The following is a 19867-nucleotide window of genomic DNA, read 5'->3' on the forward strand; positions in this document are numbered from 1 at the left end:
TCCTGGTGTACAGTTCTTTCCTGACATGGGTGAATCCTGGAGGAACAGAAGCACTCATGTGCATGAAGGGTGGTGGAATGCCCAACGACGCCTGCTGCCATGTCACGCCTGGTTTGAGTGAAATTTAGGGTGACGTGGCACTGTGTGTGTGTGTGTATATATATATATATATATATATGTGTGTGTGTGTGTGTGTGTGTGTGTGTGTGGGGCACAGTTCCATAATGCAACCGGTACCGCAGTGTAAATGCAGCGTTAGAAACTATGAGAGATTAGAACCAGGCATTCTAGCACAATAACCTCCTAGTCTGAATACATCCTTACTTAGCACAGTGATTAATCCAGACCACCCTAAGGCATTCTGCTCCTGATATACAAGCTTGTGTACATTTTAACGGTTTATTTAGGGGGTGTCAGCCTCGGATTAGAACCCTGTCGCTAGCAAAGGCACAGCACAAAGGTGGCTAATTCACTTCCTCTCCCTCTCCCTCTCCCTCTCCCTCTCTCTCTCTCCTAGTCAGACAGTTTTGTTTGGGAGCCTGGCTCTGAAGATCCTGCTGTCTTTTGATGTCTGGCTGATGCAAGGGATTAACATGCTGGCCTCCTTTCTCTGTCTCTTCCCTGCCCCCAATATACTGAAGTGAATCCAATAGGATTTAATTGCTCACGAGGGCTATACTAAATTTACCAAGAAGCAATAAGTTCACACTACTCCCTTTCCCGTGTGTGTGTGTGTGTGTGTGTGTGGTGCTGTGCAGAGGAGGTAGAGATATGGACAAATTAAAACACATGCTTAGCCCAAGCAGTAGCCACAATCAGGTGGTGTTGTCGGGAGAAAGATGCACAAGAGCAAATATCCCAGGTGTCTCTGACTGGAACCTCTTCTTTCTATTTAATTTCTTTCAGCAACCCATAGTTTAATGGTAGGGAATATGTTTTGCATATAAAACAACTCGGAGGACAACACAGAAAGGATAGAAAGGTTTTACACTGGTGTCTCTTCTTCTCTTCTCTGGGAATATATAGGGCAGTGGTGGGGAAACATTTTCAGCTTGAAGGCCGCATTCCCTCATGGGCAACCCTCCACATGTGGCCTTGACCAGAGGCAAAAAATGGGTGGAGCAACAGATGGAACTCTTACCTGTGTGCTGTGCTGTGTGGCTGTATTCCAGCAGCCAGGCACAAGCCAGAGGTGTCTGCACACCTACACCAGTCTCTCTATCCAGACAAGCAAGAGATTATATCATAGTGTGAAGACACATTCCAGCCAGGCAGAAGCACTTGAGGGTGCAAAGCTGGGCCAGTGAGGAGGTGTGTCCTGAGGATCGGATAGAGAGGCTCAGAGGCTGCATTTGGTCCCCGGGCCTGAGGTTCTCCACCCCTGGTGTAGAGAAAGAAAAGCATACCCTCCAACATTTCTCTGCTGAAAACCGGGATGTATTATTCCATCGTCGTCATCATTTTATTACTTAGAATCATAGAATCATAGAGTTGGAAGAGACCACAAGGGCCATCCAGTCCAACCCCCTGCCAAGCAGGAAACACCATCAAAGCATTCCTGACTTAGATGGCTGTCAAGCCTCCGCTTAAAGACCTCCAAAGAAGGAGACTCCACCACACTCCTTGGTAGCAAATTCCACTGTCGAACAGCTCTTACTGTCAGGAAGTTCTTCCTAATGTTTAGGTGGAATCTTCTTTCTTGTAGTTTGAATCCATTGCCCCGTGTCCGCTTCTCTGGAGCAGCAGAAAACAACCTTTCTCCCTCCTCTATATGACATCCTTTTATATATTTGAACATGGCTATCATATCACCCCTTAACCTTCTCTTCTCCAGGCTAAACATACCCAGCTCCCTAAAACTTACACCCTGCCCATCTGACTGGGTTGCCCCAGCTGCTCTGGGCGACTTCCAACATATATAAAAACATAATAAAGCATTGCAAAAAAACTTCCCTTTACAGGGCTACCTTCAGGTGTCTTCTAAAGGTTGTTTAGTCACTTATCTCCTTGGCTTGTGCGTCGCATAATACCACACCCTTCAACATTTCTCTGATGAAAATAGGGATGTCCTATGGAAAAGAGGGACATTCCAGGATCAAATCAGAAACCAGGATGGCTTCTATAAATCCGGGACTGTCCCTGGAAAATAGGGACACTTGGGGGGGGGGATCTGCAAAAGGTGTGATGTGACCTAAACCTCATCTAGGCTTTCGGAACTTTGTTCTCTGAGGGAACATTCTCTCTAGCCCCTGGTAAAATGATGTTTCGTTTTTTTGTAACCTAAAAAGGACCTCGTTTGAATGTCTGTTACCTCCTACACTCCATCTTATGTCTCTTACTAGATAAAAACATGGATGGTTTGAACACAAGCCAAAAAAAACCTACCTCCTCCTTTTTTAGCTTGTCACTTTCGGCTTCATCATGCATCTACCTAGCTGGATGAAGAATTCTGGAGAGCTCACAAGCTTGCCCACGGTTCACCAACGTTTTGGTTGGCCATTATACGAACAGTGAGAGAAGACTCAGGACGGTTTCTGATAGAGGGGAGAGAAACAGGCTGAGGAAAACATGAGGAATCGGACTCTTTTCAGGCTGAAGGGCTAGATGCTTTGTTTCTGATTAGCATCCTGCTGATACATTAGCCAAGCTGTAAGATAATAGCTTTCAAAATTAGTGGAGCAAATGTTCTGGGAAGAAGCTGGTCAATTCTGCTGCTTAATTGTTATCAGATCTTTCCCCTTCAGGCATTTTAAAGAGGAGGCAGCTAATGCCTTATTACTTTTCTGTTTTACAACAAAAATCAGTTGGTTATAGGTGGAGGTGAGGGGTAGTTATTATATAGGTAGAGGAAGATATAGTTAAGCTTTGATTTTTAGTCGCCTTGTGGGAGTGATATGTAGACTTAATATTAACAGAACACAGAAGAATTTTAGGAATGGGTGGTTAGGGAGGTCTTATGAAATTTGGCGGATTGATTTGCAGACTTGTTCCTTGTCAAAGGTCCCTGGTTCACTTATTCCCTGGCATCTCTGGGTAGGATTGGGAGAGGCCCCTGTCAGAAACACTGGGAAGCCACTGCAAGGCAGTGTGGACATTACTGATCTTCATCAACACCTGGAGCCAAAAGTTTCCCCACACCTGCCCTAAAAGTTGCGCTCTTTGATACCCTCACGTGAAATACACAGGAGCCGATTCTGGTTCATTCCATGCTGCCTTACATAGACACAATTTTGCCACATGTTCAGAGACAACCTGTTCCAGGTGTGAGACAGGACATTAGGAATAGTTTCCGGGTCTGGGTCACCACAGCACACCACTTTTCCGATGGCATGAAGAAAGAGCTAACAGGAAAAAGCGGGAAGAGATTCCATTTCCCTCCTCCGTATTTGAGATGAAAGTTTTGCAGCGCTGCTTACCCTGAAAGCCTTCTTTGTCCCCAGAGCTGGGATACAGGAGGCGGGTCCTTTGTAACCAGTTGGATTGGGCCTTGTTATAAACTCCTTGTGACCATGCTTATCTGCCTACGTGCCCTATCCCGTTCCACCACTGAAAAGGAAGGGTGGACTGAACGTCCTTGTCAGTGCTGTCGCCTTGCACTCTCAGGGCGGGACAGCAGTATAATCCCTCTTTTTTCCCTTCCTTGTCTTTTCTCAGACCTGCTGCTAGACGACATCGTCCTCACCCACTCGCTGTTCCTGCCCACAGAGCAGTTCCTGCACCAGCTGCACCAGCAATATCCTTTCTTCGTGATGTTTTGGAACATCCCATAACGGTCAACGGGTTGGGGGAAGAAGCGTGTTGGGGGGTGGGGGCGGGTGGATTGCCATTCTGACACATTTACCTGCAGGAGAAACTCTGTTCGCGTCACCTCATATTTCTCATTCTTGTTGCATAGAGCCCTGTGGCTTCTGCTGTTCGACAGGTTTTATTTATTAGTTTTCTTATTTAAGAAAGGTTCATACCTCATATTTCACTGTGTGTCTCAAAGCAGCTTGCAAAAGAAGAAACAAAACGTGCAAAATGCACAGCACAGATTTTTACGTCAAAAAATAGAAAACATTAGAGCAATGTTATATACCATGTTTCTCCTAAAATAAGACATAGCCATAAAATAAGCCATAGCAGGATTTCTATGCATTTGCAAAATATAAGCCATTCCCCGAAAATAAGCCATACCCCGAAAATAAGCCATAGTGACGCGGCACCTCCCATTAAAACAGCCTGGGGAGGCGTGGCTATGCAGCGTACTGATGCGATGCGGTTAAAATAAGACATCCCCTGAAAATAAGTCATACTGTGTTTTGTTGAGGAAAAAAATATATGACGATGTCTTATTTTATGAGAAACACGGTAGTGCAAAGGCCTTCTGAAATGAAACCACCTGCAATGTAACAGTGATAGTGCCTGCCAGTTTTCTAACGGGAGGGAGTGGGCAGAATGTGCTAGTGCAGAAATTTGGCTTTGGAGAACAAATTTAACCTCTTGAGAGTGTGAATTCTTGTTGTTGTGCAAAGTCACCCTTTCGGGTCCAAGCAGGATGTTATAGCAAGGCTTGTGGAGGAAGCACCAATCCACGTATTTTCCAGTGTGTTCTTGGTAATATATAGTGGAAAGAAAATATATGATGTCACAGCACCTCTTCACTTCCGGCTTCGCTTTATTGGTTGCTGCTTGAAGGAAGCAGGGAAATGCAAGCACAATGACACCACGTGGGGAGATGTGCGTTGATGATGCCCACAAGTCCCCACTAACTTGTGCCTTGGGTCTTACCCTAAGCAGTCTTAACAGGATTGCTCTGAGGATAATGTTAGATGATACAGTCCTAGGTTATTTCCCCATGTATGTGTCCTTGAACTTTTTGGAGTTTTGGTGGTCATGGTGATGGGAACCATACACCTAATAATAACCTTATGAAGAAATCTGCTCGATCCCACATAATTTGCCAGGCTGATTAAATCTCAGCCTCTAGTGTGTTGCATTTTGGGGTCTGCCGATCAATCTTCCGCATGTTTACTCAGAACTAAGTTCCTCTTCCTTAGGGTGTATAGGATTGCAGCCTTAATCTTTCTCCTTTAGCCTCATCTGTCAACTTCTCTTGTCACACAGGGCTCTGGAGGGAATAAGATAACATTACACAGCTCTGAAAAAATAAACAACCTGGGTGGACTTTGTTAATTTCAGCCAACAGGTAGCAATTAAGCTGCTCCTCCCTGTTAACAGCTCCCACCACCATCACAAATACTGGTATTGATAGACTGAAGGGGGTGTGGATGTGGGTGTGCGGAATGTGACCTTCTCTGGTTCTGTGAGTTTCTAGCGATGACATACACACAAACAAACATATAACACTGCATTAAAAAAAATCAGCCCTGTTTTTTGCATTTCCTTAGGAGCGAATTGTACATGACATTTTGTCTACTCTCATCAGCCACCTCAGTTACCCCTATTTGTTTGTTTTCCATCTCATCTGTGCAACCACAAAATCTCGAAACTTGCTTTCTTTTCCCCTCTCGTGGAGACAGTTGAACTTAAATAAACTGGGATTTTCAGGCTACGTAGCTTTCAGGGACAGCCATTGCTGCTTTCATATGCATTTCTATCTCTTTCTTCCAAAGAGCTTGGATAGTTTACATGGCGCTTGTTCCTATTTTTGTCTTTCCTCACAACAACCCTCTGAGGTAGGTTAGGCTAATGGAAAGTGACTGGGCCCAGGGTCAGGTGGTGAGCTGGATGTCTTGGGTGGGGATCTGAACGCAGGTCTCCTGGTTCACGTTTGAACGTGAACCGCCACACCACTGACATAAATCAAGATTCTCCATATTCTGAATTCTGCATCAAAAGATACCAAAGTCCACAGCCTCCTGGATGGCAAATTATATCCATTAATGGAGATTGGGGTTGTCGGCCCGTTCGTGATCTTTGCAACTTCTGTGATCTGCACTTGCCATCTTTGCTATCTGGACCCAGAATCAACGCACCCCATTCCAAACCTCATCACTTAGGCTGCCCTCCTTTCTTCCAACCACTTCCTTCTGTGGCTGCATCCCTGATATTTTCCCTTGACTTCCATGTGGTCACCTTCATGACAGCGTCGACAATCCCATCACCGCCATGTTGGAAGGAAGGCGAAGCCATGCACCGAAAGCGAGCGGTTTTGGTTATTTTGCTTCACTTCCTCGAGACGTACAAGGGGATCTTGCAGGAGGAGGAGAAAGCAGGCAAAGTTATCAAGGTACACCATGACACCCCTAACCCTACTCTCATTAGAACGAGAAACCTGTTAAGAAAAGAAGAATAGCAACAAATTGAAAGGTATTATTTCAGCACAGTCCCCCACCCCCCACCCCAAATGTCCTTTTGCCTTACTTGGTGGCAAATAGTCATAGATCCAAGGGGGCCAAAATAGAAGGTGCCCCTTCCTTTTATATCAGAGCATGATGGATCAGGCCACTTTCTCTTTTCTCCTAGGACCTGTATCTGCTCATTATGAAGGACTCCTCCCTCTATCACAAACTGGAAGATGAAATTCTGAAGCTTCATCAGCTTGTGGAGACAGTTGAACTCAAGTAAGGGGACAGTTGGAATATAGAATGTAGAATTTCTCCTGCATGGGGAAACCTCTCAGGCTGCTATTCCCAAGTGCATTATGTTGCCGGTACTGGATTCACAAGAACGGGTTACATATAACCTCCTCCACATCTTGGGAAAACAATTGTTGTGGACAAACCTTGCCGCTTTTCACAGCTGCCATGTTCTTCTGTCACTGCATCTTCCTGGGCAGACCACAGTTTTTCATTTGTGCATTTGCTGAGCAAAGTTTCAACAAGATAGCTCAGGTCTCCAGGAATTCAAACTTCTACGTCAGTAGTTCTCCTCATGCAAGCACTATCCCTCTCCATATGGAGGAGTTCTACATGCATACAGTGGTACCCAAGTAGAACGTTTGAACATGGTGTTTGGTGGTGTGCAGGGCCAGATCCCTCCTGTGCCGTCCTGCGACACACACACACACACACCTATACACTTTCTTTCTTTGCTTAGAGGGGATGATGTGAACTTCCCCAAAGGTTGCAAACCAAGAGGTCATCTCGTTGGAACCAGAAATCAAGGAGGGCCATGCTCTTAACCACTATGCTACACCTAGTTCTGAACAGTGGAAGCTATCATAAAGCTGAGGTCACCGCAATCCTTGTTACTTTGCAACCCAAACAACCTACTTATACCTTTCATGGTACTGGTGTATATAAGAACATAGAAAACTGGCTTAGGGTTTTTCCCACATTTACCTTTCACCCTGTGCTTTCCAGGTCCAGGAGACAACTCTTGGGGTAAATGTTTAGACTCTTCTAATAGTGGCCAGCTGTCTAATAGTGGGTTGTTACGAGCAGCAGCCTACTCTCACGGCGATCTCCCTGGCCAAACTGCCTCTGAAATCCCTAAATCAGGATTGGGGAACCTGTGGCCCTTCAGATGTTGTGGGACTCCCAACTCCTATCAACCTTAGCCAGCATTGCCCAGTGGTTGGGGATGATGGGAGTCCAGCCACATCTGCAGGACCCCTGGCTCCCTGCCTCTGCCCTGAATGCTCCTTACAAACTGCATTCAGAAATTCAGACTCCTTAACCCCTCACAGAATGGCATGGATGCCCTGCTCTTCTGAAACTTTCCCACATTGTGGCCCATGTTGCTTACCCCCTTTCTAGCTTCTAAATCTTGCCTTCTTGGCCGCAGGGTGACTGAAGAAAGCCATCCCCCCAGCAAACAAGTCAAACCCCTTTTCAGGCATTTCCGGCGCATAGATTCCTGCCTCCAGACACGGGTTGCTTTCCGTGGCTCAGATGAAAGTGAGTATTAAAGGAGGTGGGGGCGTTGGCGGCGGTCGTGTTGGGGTTCCCGCTTGGATCGTCTTTAAAAGGGCTGATGAGTGCAGCTGCGGACATGGTTCTGCAATTCCACCCATAAATCCTCCCCCACAAATAACAACCATAGGAAGCTTGGGCAGCGCACATATAATAGAACAGAATCACTTCAGAAGCTTGAGTGAAAAGGTAAACCTTTATCTGGTGCTGAAAGCACCAAGCAGACACCACTGGGGAGAGCCTTCCACAGACAAGGAGCCACAACTGGAAATGCTCCCTCTCTTGACATCACCTTACAAGTCTCCCTCAGAGGAGGGGGCTGGAGAAGAGCCTCTGGGAAGCCCCTTGAGGTTGTGAGGATGAGTTGACAGAGGGGACTGAATCCCACAGTGACAGTAGGCCGAATCCCCTCCATATTGCGGGATGATCGTTACTTTTAGTTTTCCCCAGACTGAGTGTATTTGTTCACCATGGCTGTCCTTTGCTGGCTACGGATTCCAACCTCCAGCCTCTCGGCTCTGTTTCTTTCTAGTCTTCTGCCGTGTTTACATGCCAGACCACTCATATGTCACCATCCGCAGCCGCCTCTCTGCCTCCGTGCAGGACATCCTCGCCTCGGTGACTGAGAAGCTCCAGTACTCGGATGAGCAGCCCACCCGGGAGGAGGCTCTCATCCTGGTGGCAGTAGCGTCCTCAGGAGGTAACTCTCCCAAAAGATGGGGTGGGGGACAAGGCAACAATGGTAGCGCGACAATTCCCAGAGCGATTTAACAATCAGTCCCTCTTCCCAGGGAATTCTGGGAATTGTAGCTTTGGGAAGGGAATACGGGTCTCCTAACAACCTTCCGCATTCTTAACAACCTATAGCTTCCCAAATTCTTTAGGAGGAGCTAGGGTTGTTTAAAGTGGTATCATAATGCTTTTAAATGTATGTGTGAATGTGGCTATAGTCCAACAATATCTGAAGAGGCCATGGGTTCCTGACCCACCTGCCCTAATAGAATCCTGGCCACATTGCACTGTGAGCAAGTGCCGTATTTCCATATGCCTCAAAGAAGTGATCTACATGCCGGAGCGGAAGGGGTGTTTCGGGGTGTGGGGGTGCAATAGTCCCTTTCCAGTTTGAACTTGAGGGAAAACCCTACCAGACCCTGAACATAAACAAATATATATATATAAATAACATTTCCACAATGTAAACGATAATATGCGTCTGTTTTGAGATATGTTCCAGCTATTGCTCCAGATTTTTCAGGAACTGTTTCTTTCCTTGCTTTTTGCCAGAGAAATCTGTGCTACAGCCCAATGAAGAGTGTGTTTTCACTACCCTGGGGATAAACAGCCATCTCTTTGCCTGCACTAAGGAGAGTTTCCCATCGCTGGTGAGTGAGCTTCTTTCTTCCGTTCTGCTCCTCCCTTGGCTGGCAGGGTCTTTCTTTCATGCGGGTGCTGTGATACGTTTATTGGTGTAAGCAGTAGTGTAGAGGTAAATTTTGATGTGCAGGAGCTCTTCATGACAGCTCCCATAGCAGTATATTGTGTAATAACCAATTTATCAGGCTCAGGTGACAGTCATAGAGCATGTTATGGACGCGGTTGGCGCTGTGTTTTAAACTGCTGAGCCTCTTGGGCTTTGTTGGTGGTTTGAAACCCTGAGATGGGGTGAGCTCTTGTTGCTTTGTCCCAGCTCCTGCCAACCTAGCAGTGCAAGTAGATAAATAGGTACTGCTGCGGTGGGAAGGTAAACGGCGCTTCCGTGTGCTCTGGTTTCTGTCACGGTGTTCCGATGTGCCAGAAGCGGTTAAGTCATGCTGGCCACATGACCCAGAAAGCTGTCTGCGGACAAACGCTGGCTCCCTTGGCCTGAAAGTGAGATGAGTGCTGCAACCCCATAGTCACCTTTGACTGGCCTTAACTGTCCAGAGGTCCTTTACCTTTACCTTATGTTAGCTAGCAAAGGATGGTGTATTGATAGTATGTTGGAATTTGGCTGAGGAGACATGGGATGACATCCCTGATCAGCCAGTTGGCATGACTACGGTCCTATGCATAATTACCCTGAGAGTAAGCGTCATTGAACTCAGGGCCGCATACTTCTAATTGCACAGAATCGGCTTGTAGAACACACTGAGCTCTAATGAAAGGCCTTCAGCCAGCTGAAATGCAAACTTTAGCTTCTAATTAGCAGTGCAAACAACCCTGCAAATAAGTGTTACCAATTAAACTGCCAGTGTGAAGTAGGAACCCTATCAAGGAAAAGGGGAGGAAGTGTTCAATCTCTGCTTGATTATTTCCCCCCATTTCCTCCGTCCTAAACCATCACTAGTAAAACCCGAAAGCCTTGTTGTCACCTCATTCACTTTCCAGAACCAGGAGGTCCCCCCAATCACTCTGGTGGGGTCTGGTAGGTGACATCGTCAGTCTTGCACTGAAAAAGGTCCTAGAAGTTTCCCTGCCACACCATTCCCAGCCCCTGCCCCACTGTGAGCTTCTGTGCCTCTGTGGGATCAGGGAGCTGCAGTTGCCAGAAAGACTCCTCCCACCCCTTGTGCTCTAAAAACACCTTCCAGGTTTTCTTCTTGGTTCTAACACACACATTGGAACCTCTCTCCCTGCTCTCCACAAACTCGGCCTTTCCCCCAGGTCCCTCTCCCTGAGGAAATCCAGGTTTCGCCAGGCGACACGGAGATCCACCGGGTCGAAGCCGAGGACGTGGCGAATCACCTCACAGCCTTCCACTGGGAATTGTTCCGCTGCGTCCATGAGGTAACAAGACCGAATGTGCCCCGTAGCTGGTGAGCAGGGAGGAACCTGGATGAGGGAGCTGGATAGGAAGTCTGAAAATGTTGCAATTTAAGAAGGATGTGCATGTCCTTCAGAAGTGATTGGCAGCTAGGTTAGGTGCCAGTGTTACAAGGCTGGATGCCCTAATTCAAGGGGGTGAGGAGTTTGTTTCAGGATGAGGGCCGCATTTCTTCATGGGCAACCTTCAAGCAGGGGTGGTGGGGAGCAGTCACATGACAATGGTGGGCTGGGCAGAGGCAAAAGTGGTTGGAGCAACAGTTGTGAGCCTTACCTTGGTTCAGCAAAAGAGGTGTTTCCTTACAGCTACACACAAGGCAAAGGCGCTTGAGGAAAGTGCAGAGCAGGGCTGGTGATGGGTGTGGCTTGGGGAAGAGTCCTCAGGGCCAGATAGAGAGGCCTTTGGCCCCTGGGTTCCCTATCCCTGCCCTAATGGGGTGAAGCGTTAGGCCTGCCTTCACATTCAGGGCAGCCACTACAGGCATGCAGGCTATTAACTTCTGCTCTGGCATCCCTTTTTGTAGCTGGAATTCGTGGACTACGTGTTCCATGGGGAACGTGGTCGACGGGAAACAGCCAACCTAGAGTTGCTGCTGCAGCGCTGCAGCGAAGTTCAGCACTGGGTGGCCACGGAGGTGCTGCTGTGCGAGTCGCTGGGGAAGCGGGCCCATCTGCTCAAGAAGTTCATCAAGGTGGCAGCCGTGTGAGTGCCGCATCTTAACCCCTTTCTGTCCAGGGCCAGGGTAGAGACAAGCAAAGATCAAGCTTATTCCACTGCTGCTCAAAGCATTGGAGCCCTACCAAGAAAAAGGTGTCAAATCCCACTCAGAAGAATTGTAGCTATCTGAACCCACAATCATCTACCCACTGCTTCCAAGTCATCACCGTAGTTTTGGTAGTGGCAGCGGCATCAAATGACTGAGGTGGTTTTGGCAGCGGCAGCAGTGAGAAAGCAAGTGGCCACCATTGAGAGCAGGCTGGAGTGCTCTGGGAACGCAAAGAGGCACTCCAATCTCCTCCAATGTTTCTCAAGGGCTGCTGAAACACTGGAGAGGATCAGAGTGGTCGTTCCTGCTTTAAGGGTGTTCCCACCATCCAACCATGGTGGTGGCTTTTCTCAGCTTTGCTACAGAACTTGCCACCCAACCCACCATAATTGCAGTAGTGGCGGCTTGCTCAGGACTATTGTGTCTGTGTGGTGAGTGTGGATGTGTCTATATGGGGAGGATGTGCTATACATGTTCGCCATTTGTGGTGCATGTGTCTGTATGTATGGTAGCCATGCCCACCACTTGGATATGGCCCTCAAAAAGTTAGGGAGCTGTCAGTGCAATCCTTGGGTTGAAAAGGTTAGCCACCCCTGCTTTGATTAGCACCTGGAAGCAATAGCTTCCTTTGCCTCACTACTTTCTGCTTAGCCCACTGGTGAATTGCCCCTTCATTTCCCCACAGTCAGTCCTGTTCCTCATGTGGGTGGGTTAATTCCTGAGTTTCTCTTAGCTTTTGTAACAAAGCAAATGATGGCCATGAAAATATGACTGTAATTAACCTATTTATCAGTAGATAGGCATAGGAATGGATTGATTAAGGGGAAACTAATCAGTAATAGCTTGGCTACACTCAAGAGAAAGCAAACTGAAAGCAGAAACTGCACAAAGGAAGCTTCTAATTAAAGTTGTATGGTATTTTTGCTGAACAGGATTTAACTTCTGAGTAAATGGTATAGAAATATATTGATCTGGGGGTCTGACTTTGTCCTGTTATATTAAATAGCCTATTGAACCTCCATTTTCATTCTGCTTCCAGGCGATTGCAGAAAAATAATGCCTCAGCATTACTCAAGTCCCTTGTCTGTCAAACTGCTTATAACTAGGGCTGGGCAAAATTTGTGTTTGGAATTGATAATGAAGCTTAAAGTTCATTTGCATAGGCTTGGTTTGCAAAGTTGTAATCTGAAACCTTTGAGGAAAATGAATCCATGGAGAAGGAAATGTTTTGTTAAGATGTGCAATTGTTTGCAAAGAGGCTATAAGGAGCTTCCTTATTCTGAGTCAGACTACCAGAGTGCAGTGTCAGAAATCCGTGGGAGACAGGGCTGAACAAGAATTTCCCTGGATGAAGATTGGGGTGGGACTTCAGTGCCCTGCAAAATAGAGGGGAATTACAGAATAAGTTGTGCAAATGCTCTTAATTTATGTAATTGTTATATATTGTAGAATTCAGAATTTTAATTTTTGTTTGTTTGCTTTGCACAAAGTGCACATGGCCCCAGACATGTTCCTTCCCCAAGCTAAAAGTGTACCGTACCTCCTCAGGGTGGTGCCTTTCAAAACAGAGATCTGAGCATGGTGGCATTTGGCAATTAAAAAATAAATCTCAAGACTCTTCTTCTAACTGTATTCCAGTGGGGGATTATTGCTCTGTCCCAAGTGTGTTTTGAAAACATTGGCTGCACTAGCACGGAACACTAATCTATGGTTTGCTTCTCCATGACTTGTTCAACAAACCACAGATTTCACAGATAAGCAAACAAGCCATGCTTTGCTTCTCTAAAGCTTGTCCTGCTTCCCAGTTGCTTTTGCCTTGTGCTTCTGTAGCTGGGTGAATGTATTGGGGGTGGGGTGGGGTGCAGTGGGGGGAAGTAGCCAAACAAACCATAGTTAAGCATAGTTTGTTAGGGGTCAGACATGCCAAACCATGGTAATGACATCATGGTTTGTAAGCCAACCACAAACCATGGCTTCACATTATGGCTTGTAGCCAGAAATACAAGCCATAGTTAGGCTGCTGGATTGACTTCAAACATTCGGACAAGCCATACTTCAGCTAAGCACACTGTGGCTTTGTGTTATGTATGAACCTTTTCTCTCGCACGCTCAGGCTGCCTCCCACCTCCCTTGCCTCCCTGGGCGCTAGTGGCTGGTGAAGTCACAACCTTGACACCATCACCCAGAGTGACTCTAACAACCCACGACAGCCATATTATTGCTTCGGCTTCCTTCTCAGCTTGCTTTCTGCATTGAGGAGTGGGGAAAGGAGGCCAGAAAAGCTGGAGGCTGGAGTGAGGAGCTGAGCAAAGCCATGTACTTGGAAGTGGGTTTGGTTAGGCTTTTTTGGTCTTGAATACTATGAATCAGAAGTGCTCGGGTTGTAGAGAGGGCCTGTGGTCTCCTGGTTTTTATTTTATTTTTTGCAGTGGCCCTTGTTTGCTACAGGTGGTGGGAGCTATGGGTTGGGGCTTGTGGGTTTCCTGAAGGGGAACCACTCCTGCACCCTCCATAATTCAGTTACTATTGATTTGCATTTGCTTTTCTGTCCAGAGGATGCTAGGTGATGGATGCTGAATGTAGTAGCAAAGTGGCTGCTGTTCTAGAGAGCTTACAATGGTTATCCCAGCAGAAGCTTTTGCAAGCTTGAGCTTTATCAGTGTCTGACTTCTTACCTGCCCCCTTTTTCCCCCTCCCCACAGATGTAAACAGAACCAGGACATGTTGACGTTCTATGCCGTGGTTATAGGGCTCAACAACGCACCTGTCAGCCGTTTGCGTCTCACCTGGGAGGTAAGAAGAACCAGGGAGCCTGATTTGTTCACTTATGTATGTTGGGGGTGGGTGGGTGGGGGGCTATGTGTAATCCTGCCCAACCCCATCCAGATTCTGCAACTAAGCAGTTCCACTTCCACAGTCAAAACCCCAAAATCTACACATTGGTTTGTTGGCTATTTAAAACACCAGCAGCTGGTTTGGTGGGGTGGAGCTGTCCTCTTGACACGGCTGTCATTGCAGCTTACCTAGGCAGAGTTGGGGTGAGGCCGGGCCCTGGTAAGGTCAGGACAGTACCTACTCTGCCCTCAACCTCATCACTGTCCTACCCCACCCCAGCGTCGTTTGCCCTCTCCCCACTGGCCGCTGCTGGGGCGGGGAGGTTGTGTACTTTATCCTACGAGATCACACAAGAATAGGCCCTTGTGGCGATGAACAAATGTAAAACACATGTAATATAATAAGCAGCTTAGAAACAATGCAGAAACGCTGGAAAACCAAAAGCACTTCTGCAGAACCAGGGAACTCGAGATGAACCAGCAAGAAAAGCAAGGCTTCAGAGACACTAAAAAGATCTAATTGTGGAAGCAGCTATGCTCTTGTGAATACTTTAGAAAAAAATAATTAAAAGCAAATAAATGCAACACTGTACTGTATGTTAACACCCACAATAAGAATAGATTCTCAGAAGCCAAAGTGGATCATAACAAGGCAACACTCACAGCTCTCAGGTTGGTATGTGTGGGTTGGGTTCAGGTTTCCAGAACCCCTTCTCTCTCTCTCTCTCTCTCTCTCTCTCTCACACACACACACACACACACACTCTTTCTCTTCAATATCCACCCACACTCCTTCCTCCTCTCTGTATTTCCAGCCCTTTTGCAATTGCCGTCTTTCCTGTTTGCCAGGAGTTGTGGGTGCATGTACTTTTATGAAAGGGTTTCCCCCCTCCTTTCCTTTCTTGTGCTCCTCCCTAAAAATTCACACATAATCTCTGCCATCAAACTGGGTCACCATCCCTGAGGAGGGAGATAAACAAGGAGTCGACAGGCTTCTGGAAGCAACAGGATCCTCCCCTGTGGGAAATGGTCCTGATCCCGGCTAAACATAGCTGGGCATTCAAGAAGCATTGCTGCCCGGCAGGCCATAGCCTTCAAGGCTAGTAGCCATTGATAGTGTTATCTTCCATGAATTTGTCTAATCCTCTTTCAAAGCTATCCAGATTGGTGGCCACCGCTGCCTGAGTGAATTCTATAACACAATGTGTTATATTGCTTCAAATGTGGACAAGCCCGTGGAAGTAAGATTCAGCGGCTGTTCCAATCGTCTTCTGTGTATGGAATGGGGAAGGGACAATTTTCTCCTTCTCCTCAGGTGGGAAAATGTGTTGGATTGGCCCCGTCACCATATTATATGCTTTCTAAGCTTGGGTGTCAAGTGAATATATTCTTGTTTGGCTAGGTCTTTAGCTGTTGCACCCCCAAAGCCAGCGTTTAAGATGGCTTGTAGGATAATATCTGTATTTACCGTGCCACTTTGAGGGCGCAGCCCCAGCCAAATCTAAGAACATTTTAAGTCTCGTTGATTTCTGACGGAGAGAGTTAGGCAACTGCTTTCTGATGAAAATCAATGAGACTCAAAAGAGCTTAAGCGTTCACTCGGAGGCTGATAGCTGTGACAAATGAATGTCACACGAGCTCCGTGTATAGGGGTAGAATGCTTCTGAATGCCAGGTGATTCCGGAACGTCATTTGGAGAGATTGGTTAGGGGCTCCAAGAGGCATCAGGATAGCAGGCTGCTGTTAGAAGTACAACACTGGACTCAGTGGGAGAGGATGGATTACCATATTTTAGCATAATAAGTTGAGGTATGAATGAACTTTTGGCTCAGGGCCGGCCCTGTCATTAGGCAGAGTGAGCTGGCTGAGTCTGGTGGCAACTGCTGGGGGTAGAGGGGTAGACAGGAGCAGTAAGGTGTGCCACAAAGCCTGCCTTGCACCCTGTAAAAGTGCCCTGTGCTGGAGGACTCTGCCCAATCACCAGTGTTGCAATACAATCCAGCTATCAGTCTGGTTGGCGTCTGCACACAGAACTGGGGCAGGATGCTATTTTCTCCCTCAGGCAAGTGCTTTTGCCTATACATTCATCCCCCTTTGCTCTCTTTCCCTTTTACACGAGGCAGCAAACAAACAAATAATTTCCCCACTGATTTTAGCTTCCCGTTTTGCCCACACTCTGTGAGCCACCCAGTGAACTTCCATTAACAGGTGAAACATAAATATTGCAAATAAACAAGTAGCAGCAGCAGCAGCAGCTTTGGAGGATCCTAAACCATGGCTTGAAGTAGATTTAATATCCTGGATTGTTCCAAAGCTGTTTCCCAAGCTTCAGTGAAATGTGAAACTGTAGTTAATGGAAGAGTTTGTGGTGTCTTTGCTCACTTGCAGGGAGGGAGGGAGGCGCAAAGGGGCTATATAAGCAAAAGACCCATTCATAACGGCTCTGTCATATATTGGCATATTAAGCCAAGGTATCATCAAACGTCATCAAAACCATCCAATTTACAAAGGCGGTTCTTTCTGGATTATGGTCATGTTTGCTTATTGCTTAAAGGGACCCCTGACCATTAGGTCCAATCGTGTCCGACTATAGGGTTGTGGCGCTCATCTCACGTTACTGGCTGAGGGAGCCAGCGTACAGCTTCCGGGTCATGTGGGCCAGCATGACTAAGCCACTTCTGGTGAACCAGAGCAGCGCACGGAAATGCCATTTCCCTTCCCGCTGGAGCGGTACCTATTTATCTACAGTACTTGCACTTTGACGTGCTTTCAAACTGCTAGGTGGGCAGGAGCTGGGACTGAGCAACGGGAGCTTACCCCGTAGCGGGGATTCGAACCACCGACCTTCTGATCAGCAAGCCCTAGGCTCAGTGGTTTAACCCACAGCGCCACCCACGTCCCTGCTTATTGCTTACTTAATTGTATTTATTTATAAAAGCATTTCCGTACCTCAGCATCATAAAGTATTATCATTATATACAACGTTAAAACATAAGGAACTATTCAAAACAATACAGATAATTATTAAAGTGACTGGCTAATAAGAAGAAAGAGAAGTTAGCTGCAAAGGCCTGTTGGCATAAGAAAAGTCTTCAAGAGATGCTTGGAAGTCAAAAGCGAGGGTGCCTGTCGCATCTCTGCTGGAAGTGTCTTCCATAACATGGGACCAGTGACGCTAAATGCCTGGCTTCTGGTTGAGGTCTCTACAACACAGGGGTCAGTGCCCCTACAGATGATTATGTTGCTTAAAAATGTGTGTGTGTGTGTGTGTGTGTGTGTGTGTGTATTAAAGTGGAAATACAGTATGGAAAATGTTAAAAGATTTGGGGGGGGAATATTTCACAATAGTTCAAAACATGTTTTGGTTCTGGGGAGTCTTGGGTTTCCTTTTCCCTAAACTGAGCCTGCCACACCCTTGAGGGCTGAGGGCAGTGCCTGCTGTCGGGCAAGTCGCTGCACATTGCATGTGCACATTGCATGTGCACTCCCAGACATGCTACCCATCGGGGTTAGTTCAGCACCAACACCTAGGCTGACTCATTGCATGAGACAAATCATGTTTGGCACATTTCCCCGGGTTGGTTCATCCACTCCTCAAAATACGCAACGAGGTTACCGTGGGACAAATGGGAGACGGGTCTTCCATAAGAACCTAAGATGAGCCTTGCAGGATCAGACCAAAAGCCTATCTGGTCCTGCATCCTGCTTTCACAGTGGCCAGTGAGATGCGAATTAGCCCTCTGCTGCTAGTGTTCCCCAACAAGTGGCATTCAGAGACACAGTGCTTTGACTAATACTGAAGGCAGTATATAGCCACAATGACTACAGTGGGCATTGATATCCATATGCTCCTTGTAAATCTATCACATACACGTCTGACTGCTCTTAATACCAGGCCTATTCATATAGCCTTGGAGGTATGCATTATAACTGTGCACATTTGAGGCCATAGACTTGTTATTTACCCCAAATCCCAGATCCGTGGAATGCAAGTTTTCCAGTCCCATTCTGGAACTGGAACTTTGGACCTGAGCCCAGACCCAGAGTTGAAGCCTGCGCCACAGCTAGCCCAACTCAGGACCTTCATACGGCCTGCCCTGATGTTGCATTCCCCTGTTAGCTCCTTGGAGGAAAAGATAGTATTATCAGTGTAATAAATAAACAAGACCTAAATAAATAAGACCTATCGAGTCACTGTTTTGAACTGAGTTTTTTCATTTGCTTTTTTTTCCAGAAGCTTCCAGGGAAATTTAAAAACCTGTTCCGGAAATTTGAGAACTTAACGGTGAGCCCTTTGCACTTCCTCTGTTTAGAACTGGAGTAAAGTAAATTCCCGCACTCTAAATATTCTCTGCTTTAACTATTTTCTTCTAGCCTTAAGCAAACCTTTATCTCTCCTCTTATGGTGCCTCCTGACTGTCACTGTTTTGTGGGAAGGAGTCACGCGTGGACCAGAACTTTAGGTTTGTGCAGTTGAAGTGGATTAAAGTTCTCTGTTCCAGAAGCTCCACAAATCCAATAAAAGCAACAACAGACTTTTGCTGTTAGGAAAGTGATGTAGAAATGCATTGAAAAATGTGAGATGAACCAATAATTAGCGGGGAGACCTATAAATATCCCACAACCAAGTGAGGATGGATGCAGGATGAATGATCACTGTCATGTAACATAGGTTTTCCAGATTTCAAAAAGTGAAAATCCAGACACACAAGTTGTGTCAAATTGAAGTTTTTGAGCTATTCTTATGGAAAATCACCAAAATCTACACTTCCAACATGGGTTGCCACATGTCCAGATTTTCCCAGACACTGTTTCCGACGGCCGAATCCCGGCTATATCCAGGAAATTCCAGACGTAGGGCAACCCTATTTAACTACCCTGTAAACAAATCAGAAAGAATGTTGAATCAAGATTAGACATAGTCTAACCACCTTGTAAGCTTTGTGCAAGCTAAATGCTAAATAGAGAGGCCTTATTTTATATACAGTGTTACCCCGGGTTACACACACGATCCGTTCCAGGTTGTGGTACGTAGTGCGTGCGTGCGTATCACAAACGCATAAAAAAAAACCCGGAAGTAGCACATTTTGAGCGCTTCTGCGCATGTGCAAAGTGCGCAGAACGCTTCTGCGCATCCGGGGGTTGCACACGCTCCGGAAACACTTCCGGGTTGCGGGCGTTCGCAACTCAAATGTCCTCAACACGGGGTGTGCGTAACCCGGGGTACTACTGTAATATTGAAATTTCAGGATTGTGACAACGATCACTGAGATATCTCTAGCATTTTTGATCCAGTTAGGGAATATACTATGTAAATACCAAGTTGTGCTATTCCATCCCCACAACTTGGTATTTACATAGTATATTCCCTAACTGGATCAAAAATGCTAGAGATATCTCAATGATCTGTGGTGTGAAATACCCCTACTGCCATCCTCTAGCTACAGAAAATAACTTTTCTACTTCCTTAATGCTGCAGTTTCCAGACTGTGCCGCAGAGAACCCTGGGGCTCTTTGGAAGCTCATATGGAGAAGATTGGGGACAGTATAGAGATTCCCTGAAAGATAGGCCCAATACTTCTGATCTTCTCTTGCACAACATGCA

General features: G+C 46.6%; 1 protein-coding gene across 1 annotated transcript in view; it reads left to right on the forward strand.

The window, feature by feature from the left end:
- Positions 1 to 19867, forward strand: part of RAPGEFL1 (Rap guanine nucleotide exchange factor like 1) — a 49853-nt gene that overhangs the window by 18011 nt on the left and 11975 nt on the right. Inside the window, exons 2-11 of the mRNA XM_033169091.1 lie at positions 3655 to 3733; positions 6079 to 6232; positions 6469 to 6566; positions 7732 to 7844; positions 8392 to 8559; positions 9144 to 9241; positions 10503 to 10625; positions 11186 to 11364; positions 14131 to 14221; positions 18497 to 18547. Of these exons, the coding sequence (XP_033024982.1) occupies positions 3655 to 3733; positions 6079 to 6232; positions 6469 to 6566; positions 7732 to 7844; positions 8392 to 8559; positions 9144 to 9241; positions 10503 to 10625; positions 11186 to 11364; positions 14131 to 14221; positions 18497 to 18547 (1154 nt within the window). The remainder of the gene's footprint in view (positions 1 to 3654; positions 3734 to 6078; positions 6233 to 6468; positions 6567 to 7731; positions 7845 to 8391; positions 8560 to 9143; positions 9242 to 10502; positions 10626 to 11185; positions 11365 to 14130; positions 14222 to 18496; positions 18548 to 19867) is intronic.

Source organism: Lacerta agilis, chromosome 14, assembly GCF_009819535.1.
Source record: "Lacerta agilis isolate rLacAgi1 chromosome 14, rLacAgi1.pri, whole genome shotgun sequence".
Taxonomy (NCBI): domain Eukaryota; kingdom Metazoa; phylum Chordata; class Lepidosauria; order Squamata; family Lacertidae; genus Lacerta; species Lacerta agilis.